At 42.7% G+C, this 10002-nt stretch overlaps 1 protein-coding gene across 1 annotated transcript; it reads left to right on the top strand.

Annotated features, from left to right (window-relative positions):
- Positions 1-2521: 2521 nt before the first annotated feature.
- On the top strand, positions 2522-9662 carry LOC308134161 (semaphorin-4E-like; the record flags this gene model as incomplete). Its single annotated transcript, XM_080501792.1, has 14 exons — positions 2522-2672; positions 5578-5723; positions 5871-5933; positions 6429-6528; positions 6621-6731; positions 6822-6970; positions 7057-7232; positions 7351-7501; positions 7593-7815; positions 8200-8318; positions 8395-8555; positions 8648-8697; positions 8826-9022; positions 9429-9662. 14 exons carry the CDS (start codon positions 2522-2524, stop codon positions 9660-9662), a joined length of 2031 nt encoding a protein of 676 aa, XP_080357918.1.
- Positions 9663-10002: the final 340 nt, after the last annotated feature.

Genomic DNA, 10002 nt, shown 5'->3' with positions numbered 1-10002 from the left:
GAGAGTAAATGTTTTTTTTTAGAAAAAATTTGAAATTTGATCAATTCCCACGGCACACCTGACTATATCTCGCAGAACACCAGTGTGCCACAGCACAGTGGTTGAAAAACACTGCTCTACACAGTATATTTTTACTGGTTGTTTGTGACCTTGTTTAAGAATACGTTTTTCACTGTTTCTTTTTGTTTTAATTTCCAAGTTTCAAATTTTCGGTGGGCACTTGAACGCAACTCATGCAGCCCCTGCAGACAGCAGGTGAACCCGTGCTGAGTTAGTCTGCTCCCGGGAGGGCTCATGGTAAGTCAGCAAAAGCTGAACTCCCCTAAAATAATCTTTAAAAGTGGGAAAAGAGTATTAATTGCCACACTTGCTTGGGTGTACTATGCTTAATTGCTGCTGACGTTTTGTATTGCCTTTTCTTCTATAATATTGTTTTATAAAATACTGTGTGGGTTGCCTACCTCGAAAGCTAATGGCTAATGCTAGCGGCGTGGCTTTTGTCAGTGACTCCTGTTAATTTTATTTTATGTCAGTTAATTCTGTCTGTGGACTTGGCTGTGAGACCGGTGATGAATGTGTTTATCTGTGTTTTTCATCCGTGGTCATTAAAGATTGTCAATTCAAGCCTGACTGCCTGTCACCAATAAACACTATATATATAATCTCTCTCTCAAACACACTCATACAAACAATATTCAATGTTTTTTCCATCTCTAGAATGGACATCGCCAAAGTTTTTCATGAACTTCTGGGAGTAAATCCGACACCAGACGATCCAGAGCCACAGTCTGGGTTTGCACATTCTGTTGTTTTTAGATCATGCTGTAGTTTAAGTTGACTTCAGTTTATTGACCACCCAGCCATTCATGCTGTTCCTCAAAGAGCAGAGGTCAAACGTGGCGGCTGACCTCGCCATCGCAGGCAGTGCTGCTGTGAACGCGGAGGTGGGCAAGAGGGTAAGTTGTCCACTCCTGCAAATTCAATGCTCATGTTTAGAAGCTGGCTTGTCTTTGTGTGTCTGTGACAACGTGTTGTCATCTCTCCACAGTGGAAGTCGTTATGAAAAGAGGAGCAGCAGAGGTATTTTGAACAGGCCCAAGCAGAGGCACGGCTGCATGAACTAAAACATCCTGGATGGTCGACCGCCTCAAACTATGTATGAACTCTCTACTCACCTAAAACTCATAAATGTTGACAAGACCTCACTATAAAACTGCAAAAAAAAAAAAAAGTATTTTCTGTTTAAATTGGGGGGGGAAGACCATGGAGTAGAGGGCCCACCAAACCCTGGGCCCCCAACCTTCCATCAGAGCAGCCTCTGGTTTACTATTGGATGGACAACTTTGGACAAATTCACCATTTCCAGCCACAATACCGCTTTTCCTTCAGCCCTGCAGTGACTCAACTGCTCCCCACTGCCGCCCCACAGCAGTCCTGAACTATCACTATCATTCTATCATTTGTTTTTATTACCATACAATGAGTAGCACTATTTTATATTCATTGCTTTAACCTGATGATTGTTGATGCTCAGGAGCACAAATAAAACTCCACAACGGTGGATTAACTTTATTTTGTGGTTTTGCTTCAAGTGTAATTCTGCTAAGAGTCGTCGCTTCAGTGAACATGTTTTCTCCTCTACTTTCCCATTTTAATTTGAATGCAATTAGAAAAGTCCAGTTTCCTTCCACAGAACCAGGGTTATTGTACTTTGCAGGTGTTCATTTGTTGAATATAATGATGCATCTATATGATTTCTTCAGCGTACATGCAAACAGGTTGATTAGAAAAAAGACATGAATTATAAAGTCATTACGCTGTTAAACTCCGTTCAACTTGAATTACGAACTTACTTGTTCAATTAAACCAAGCCAGCAGTGGCATGTGTTTAATCTAATATTCCCATGGTGCGTTCAGGGACCCTCGGAGCTCCTAAGTTCCTCCTCTTCTGGTTTCCTTCACTTGTCTGATCAGCCCAGCGAAGCAGCTTCAGCTCTCAGGAACAAACCGCATTTGAGCCTTTCTCCCGGTAGAGCTGTGCTTTAGCGACACACAAAAGACATTTTTAAAACATTTCACAGCTATGTGAGGGCGCGTATACGTTTAGCGGGTTGTTTTTGGACGCAGCAGACGCTGAAGGTTGTTATAGTTATCTGTAAATGAACAGTTTCTCTGTATTTAGGTAGAATTCAGAAATCAATTTTGTCTAAATGTACAATGAAACGATGCAGACGTTATGATTGTTCTAAAAACATTTCATATTACCATGTCATATCAAATCAAACTATTTATGGAGCACCTTTCATGCAGAAAAACATGCAACTCAAAGTGCTTCACATATAAATATAATAGAAACACGCACACACCTACACCCACATATACACACCAACCCTAACTGCCCGTAACAGAATATAAAAACTGATATAAGAATGATGTAAGAATAGCCAGGCACTGATGATCCAGGAGAGAAAACACCACCCTAGAGGGCCGTCCACACCCAGAGGAGCCACAGTCTACAGCTATGGGGGCCCCGTCACAGGGACTGTCCCCACCCAGCCGGTCAGGAGCCCCCACCACGGTCAGTGAACCCCAGGCTGAGCTCCACCGCCAAGGCCAGAACGATCCCCGGGATAACGCCCCCTGCAGGCGGACTCAACCTGATGAGTGCCCCCGTGAGGTGACACGGGAGGAAAATAAATGCGAGCAAAAGAAAAAAATGGATCAATAAATGAAAAAAGATGATACAAATAAGTGAAAATAATCAACCACTAAAAATAAGTAAAGAGCTTAAAAAATTAATTCATAAATGAGCTAAAGGATCAAGGTAAAACATTAACTACAATCAGAAAAAAGGACAAGTAGAATAGTCAACTGATTAAATGCTAAATTTAAAAAATGGGTTTTGAGCCTGTTTTTACACCAACAGTCTCTGTGGCCCTGAGGCCCTCCGGCAGGCAGCGCCACAAACGTGGGACATAGTGACAGAACCTGGCCTCACCATAGGTCCTGACGCTAGGAACCCGTAACAGGCCGGAGCCAGAGGACCTCAGGGGCCCCGAGGGCGCATATCATAAAAGCAAGTCAGAAAGATAAGAAGGCACAAGACCAAGATTTGAAAACTAAAACTAAAATCTTAAAATCAATCCTGAAACACAGGGAGCCAATGCAGTGATTCTAAAACAGGTGTAACGTCCTGTCTTCTAGTCTTCGTCACTCGTGCTGCAGGATTCTGGAGCAGCTGAAGGCTGCTGAGAGTTTTTTGGGGAATACCAGAAAGCCAGGCATTACAGTAGTCTATACCAGTGTTTTTCAACCTTTTTTTGAGCCAAGGCACTTTTTTCTTTGGAAAAATCTGGAGGCACACCACCACCCGAAAATGTTAAAATGTGAAACTCTGCAGCCTCTATTAACAATATAAAGTCATTCTCATCAAGGTTTTATCAACAGGAATCAAATAAATCCAGAAAAAAAGTATTTCCCAATGTCTTTTTTTAATTGTGACTCCCTCAGTGTGAAACCTGGACCTGATGGATGAAGAGCTGAGATCCTGGTTCACATTCTTCCTTTTCTAAAACTTCTCCATCACTGTCACTGACACAGTACTTTGATACAAGATGGGAGCAGGAGGTGGAGATTAACCACACTGAACTCTGTTAAGTTTCATTTCACCAGCAACGTTCTGTGCTGCCCTCTAGTGGTGAAGAGTATTGTAGCATCACAGAGTTGGTCGCTGCAGGGCATGATGGGAGTTCAGGTTATGTATTGCCGGAGGTTATTGAGGGTTATTGTTGGGGTTGTTGTGTGTGTTGATTTGTGCTTGTGTTGTGTTTTTGTTCCTCGGTTCAGACAGATAATTATTTCGTCTAGTTTGGTTTGGTTTGTTGGATGTTGGTGGTCAACCATGAGTGCGATATGTGTTGTGTGGAGTGTCATCCTGTTATGAAGTTCAGGTCCACATGTTCATGACAAGATAAAAGTCTCAGGTGTTCAGCCGGCAGAATAGAACCCCACCAAGAGCTATTCTTCTGCAGTGCTCACCACAGTATTCATACACATTAATGAGCACATCTCTCTCATAGTGACTGCAAGAGTAAATGTTACTATGCAATAAATGTGAAACTGGATAATTTCACAGTGGTTGAAAAACTCTGTCTTAACGAATGTCAGATGTCACGTGTTGAACAGAGGTTGCTAGATTTTTTTAATGTGAATTTGACAGGGGAGAAAAATACATTTCGTAAATGCAGGAAAGATGGTTAGTAGAAATGTCTGAGATGTGAAAACTTGACTGAGTTGAGTGTGGGTTGAGGAATGAGATATTGGGGACAAAAAACTGTGGCACGAACAGGGATCGAATCCACAACCTTTGGGTTATTAGCACCACGCTTTAACCTACTGAGCTAAACATTTTTCAGGTGTGGAAATAAAAAGAGATTTTATCTTCTTTTGTCTTCGACTTGGACAGACGGTGGTGGGTTGTTTATATTACGAGTTGTATTGATGTTGTAGAAAAGTTCGCCACAGTATTTATGCAGTATTTAAATGATTACTCTGCACACTGCTCTCACAGCTGACAGCGGCTGTGAGAGTAAATGTTTTTTTTAGAAAAAATTTGAAATTGGATAAATTCCCACGGCACACCTGACTATATCTCGCAGAACACCAGTGTGCCACGGCACAGTGGTTGAAAAACACTGTTTGACACATGTCTATTAGACACCATAGAAATCCCTGGCACTTTTACTGCCAGGAATACCAACATCTTCTATTATTGATTACATTTTAGAGAAAAGTTCCATGCTTGAAATTATTGGGTTCCATAAATCTTGAAGTGCAGACAGGCGCCGCAGGCAGAACTGTGCGCCATGACGGGTTTTAATGCGCTTGGGTTTTTGGCACTAAAATGATGCAATGTCGATCAAAGGAGATCAGAATGTTTTGACCGTAGGCATGCTGTGATCAAAGGAGATCAGCATTTTTTTTTTACCATGGGCATGCTGGCATCAAAGGAGATCAGTATTTCTTTTACCGTGGACATGCTGAGATCAAAGGAGATCAGCATAATTTACCATGGATACGCTTGAGATCAAATGACGACACTGAACTGCTTTGATCTCAGTGTCTATAAAACAGGCACACAGAGCAAAAACATCACATTTGAACGTGAGCAGCGATTTGATAGCGAATACAAAACGAGAGATACAAGCAGCATATATTCTTCAGGAAGAAAGGAATCAAGTTTTTGTTGACGAGTTGACAAGACAAAATGAGGGCTCTTTTTGGGCTGTTTTACCTTCTCCTCCTCATCACTGCCGGCCTTGCTGTGAGCAGCAAACCCCGCAGGAGTGTCCCCTTCCAAGGTAAAGTTTCTGATGTTCACAATCGGAGAGCAAAGCAACTCTAATTTCTGTATGTCAGAATCTAACCACAAAGCACACTTCCTATGCAGCCATTCTGAAATTGTCATTGTCAAATATCAGTTTATATGACCATGAGATAAAATATCTAATGTACTGATTATGGATTCACATTTCTGAAAAGTATCCTCAAAGCTCCTTGTCTCTTTGTCTGCCTTAGACTTGAACTTGAAACAGTTCAAAGACTCCAACTATGGTGCTTTGAGCTCTTTGATGCTGAGAGACGACATTGATCAGCTTGTCCTTGGTGCCAGAGGGAAAGTGTTCACCCTCGGCATCGATGACATCACCAAAAAGACCGGCGAGGTATGACTGACTGTTTCAAAAATAGTTAAACTGCTCAGTGCAGTGAATAATATACATGTTTTTACATCCTCAACCTTCAAAGCTAATTTTCACCTCCTGCAAAAACATGACGGCTTCATATTCAGTGTTAACTATTTTCTGCTCTAGGTCGACTGGACGGCCAGTCCAACAGAAAAAAGACTCTGCCAGATAAAAGGCCAGCCCACAGAGGTAGGACAGGAAAAATTAGGAATCATTAGCTATCATTGAATTTCCTACTTACCAAAAACAGCTTCCAGTGCTGGGTGTTGTCGCTTCTTACAGTTTTAATTCTTCCAACAGGCATGTGATAATTTCATCAGAGTTCTACACATGATGAAAGATGGGAAAATGCTTGTGTGTGGGACAAACGCTTTCAACCCCCGATGTGACTACATGGTGAGTTTTCAATCGTTCTCATTGAATACAGTGTTTCCTCCACCTAATCATAAAGTGATGGTGAGTGAATCCATCTAAACAGCAGCTGCCTGAGAATGTGAGGTGACTGTAACTATCACGTAATCTGTATAATTGAACCTGAAATGTATCTAGACTCTTGTATTTATGTAGGAATGATAAGATCTGGTAGAGACCATTGAGCTTAATGCTATCAATGTGGTTCATTAGAAGTAAAAAGAATTAATATTCAGACAGTGATATCAATCCTGTGATTGCCTCTGTTAACAGACATTCACAAACGGACAACTAACCATGGAAAAGAACTTGATGACAGGAAAGGGCAAAGTGCCTTTTGACCCTGACCAACGCTTTGCCTCATTTATGGATGGTAAGTACAACGCTACTTTCCTGAAGCTCCATTTCTGCTTCCTGATTCTAAAATTCAGAACAATTAATTAAAGCATCTTTGCCACTCCACAGAGGACACTTTGTATTCTGCTGGCTCTGCAAATTTCCGGGGCACGGAAATGTTGTTCCAGAGACACGGAGCGAACCCCATCAAGACTGATTCTCAACACTCTTGGCTCAATGGTAAACTAATCCTTCTTGGGAACGTGTCCAGATCGTTGTGGAACCCCGGAGTATCGGTGTGAGCTCACATTCTTGATCATTTGTCCTCAGATCCCACCATGATTTCCATCAGTCTCATTGAAGCCAGCAGAGACAGTGATAATGGAGAAGATGACTTTGTGTTCCTGTTCTTCACTGAGAAAGCAGTGGAAGAGCCTCGCCGCAACCCCCAGGTCTCGAGGATCGCTCGTGTCTGTAAGGTATGTCTCCAAAGTTCTTTCATTCAGAGGCTTCAAACTGAAATTGTCTGATCTGCGAACACAAGTAAATGTCTGTGTCGTTTCAGAGTGACCTTGGAGGCAACAGGATTCTTCAGCGCAAGTGGACTTCTTTCTTTAAAGCCCGGCTTGACTGTCCGTTTGGAGACGTCGGCTCATCACCCCTTGTGCAGGATGTCTTTCTTCTCAAAAATGAAACGAACTGGAAGGACAGCATTTTTTATGCTACATTTACATCCAACCCGTAAGTAGCATGTACTCACCGGCAATGTTCGCCTCTAATTTTCCTTTCCTTTCACGAGCCTCTGAATGAATGAAAGAATGAATGAATGAATTAAAGTATTCCCTGCATTGTTTGACAGGGAACACTCTGGAGCCACCATCCATTCTGCCGTCTGTGCATACAAACTATCAGACGTCAACGACGTGTTTAGTGGGAGGTTTCTGACAAGGACAAGCACTGGAGGCTGGGAAGCATACAGAGGAGACGAGCCATCCCCTCACCCTGCTACAGTAAGTATCGAGGAGCATCCATTCATTTCTAGTTCCCACTTAGAAAACTCTGATGACGCTGACAAGACTTGTTTCTGTTTTGTATGAATAGTGCATTAACGATGAGATGCGAGCCACAGGGCTGAAAACGTCTTTGGATCTCTCAGACTCAACTCTGATGTTTGTGAGGAACCATCCGCTGATGGAGGGGATCGTTAAACCGATAACTGGCAAGCCTCTGCTCGTCCACTCAGCAAAAAAGTTCTCCAAAATTGTGGTAGACCAAGTCACATCTCCAGATGGACAGCAGCACCAGATTATGCTCATTGGCACAGGTATGCAAGTGTATTCCTTATTATTCACACCACATTCACATATACTTGATTCCCTTATCTAGGACTGTGGTTGATGACTGGTTAGTTGGAGAAAGATGCACTGCAATCTTTATGTTAAATGATCTTGACATAATTGAGTTCATGAAACAAGTACCAACATGCGGGCATAAGCCACAAAAAAAGGGCAAATACTAAATCAAACAGTTGGTTTGTGAGATGAGCAGAAAGAGATAGCAGCTCTTCCACTTTTTATTATGTGAAACAAATGAAATATGGAGTTTATTGACACCTTAGAGATCGTCACGGTTTCACTATATAATTGAGAGTTCAGCTACTTGCTCCTTAATGATCACTAATGATATTACAACAACAATGTGTTTTTAGAGTCTGGCTGGCTGCTGAAGGCAGTGAATCTGGATGGCGAGGAGGGGCGCATCATCGAGGAGCTGCAGCTGTTTGAAGAACCGCTGCCTGTCAAATTCCTGCAAATCTCCTCCAAAACAGTAAGCTTCACTTCATTGTAGGTAATGCAAGTGTTGTTTGTATTGCCAACACAGGCTAAGAGTGTTTTTTCTGCAGGGTCAGCTGTACAGCGCAGCCAGTAATGCTGCCGTGCAGGTCGACATACGAGACTGCCGCCGCTACACATCGTGCGATGACTGCATCCTTGCCAGGGACCCGTACTGTGGCTGGGACCAGATAAGAGGCAAATGTGCATCTGCTGCTGGCGCATCTTCCTGGTATATGTCATTCAAATTGGCGAATCCTTTTTTTTTTGTAGAAATTCAGTGTTTGATGTTTGGCTTGAACGTGGCATTTGTCATTTTTCCAGGTTTCAGAGTCTTAGTGATGGAGACATCAGTATATGCTCAACGTCAAGTGGTAAGTTAGATTTATTGTTCAATCTACAAACACAAGCGAGTTCAAAATGGGCTTTAACAGGACAATAACCTGTACCAGCATACTGATTTTCAACATGTTGCTGAATTATGCTTGTTTGTTTCCTCCAGTGGTAAAGGAACCTGAGGTTGTACGCCTCACAGTCAACGTGGCACACTTCCTGCCGTGTAACCCCAGTACCAACCTCCCAGTGACCTGGCGCTTTTCTGACAAGATCATCCATCAGGGTCCTCGACACACTCCAATCAGTCAGGGTCTCCTCATCACACCCTCCATTTCAGATGCTGGTCTTTACACCTGTGAGACAGTAGAATATGTAAACAGCAAAATGCACAAGAGGACAGTGAGCCAGTACTTGCTCCAGGTTCAGGACACCGCCGGCAATCTCTGGAATCTGAGGGTGGCTGTGATGGTCCTGACAGCTGTTGCAATCTGGATGCTCATATGTCTTTTAGCCATGTGCGGATACATTAAAATAAAACTACGAGGGGCGTCTGTCAGGGAAGGGAGTGGAGACACAGGGGCGATGAGAGGAGCGATAAGGATACAAGACATGAGGACGAGGCGAACCAGCAGAGACAACATAGGGAGTGGGGTTTAAATACACAAGTAAGGGGTGAACACAACGATAGGGAGAAGGCCATTGCTTAATTGGAAACACGAGGTGAAACACACAGGGACAGACACATAGAACTGACGCTACCCCCCCTTAGAGAGCCACTAGAGAAACAAGCCAGATGGGAACGGGTCACTGGGGAAACAAGCTGGGCTGGAACAGTCTGCAGACCAACAGGACGGACTGGAACAGTCTGCAGACCAACAGGAAGGACTGGAACAGTCTGCAGACCAACAGGAAGGACTGGAACAGTCTGCAGACCAACAGGAAGGACTGGAACAGTCTGCAGACCAACAGGACGGGCTGGGACAGACAACAGAAAAACCAATAAAAACAAAAAAAAAATCTGTTATGGCGTTTTGTTTTTTAATTGAATTTGAAAAACCAGACAATGAGTACAAACATTGCTAATTGCTAACAAATACCAAGATTTGTTATTATTTTCGCCTGCCTCTTTAAGAGGCATCGCACAAATATTAATATCCCAGGAAAACAGCGTTTCACTATTTTGTTAATCTTCTTCCACTGATATTTCTGTGCGTAACTGGTCCTGCAACGTTTGGAGCAGGTACACAAAGAATCTGTCAAACTACAACTTGAGGTTAGTTTAAGAAAAGAAAAATCACAAAAGGAAACAATACAAACTATTTTTGTTCCATTAGGACAATGTG

The sequence above is a fragment of the Blennius ocellaris genome, assembly GCF_963422515.1.
Source record: "Blennius ocellaris genome assembly, chromosome: 9".
Lineage (NCBI taxonomy): Eukaryota > Metazoa > Chordata > Actinopteri > Blenniiformes > Blenniidae > Blennius > Blennius ocellaris.
Note: the sequence above shows the minus strand (reverse complement) of the source record. Positions and strands in the feature narration are given on the sequence as shown.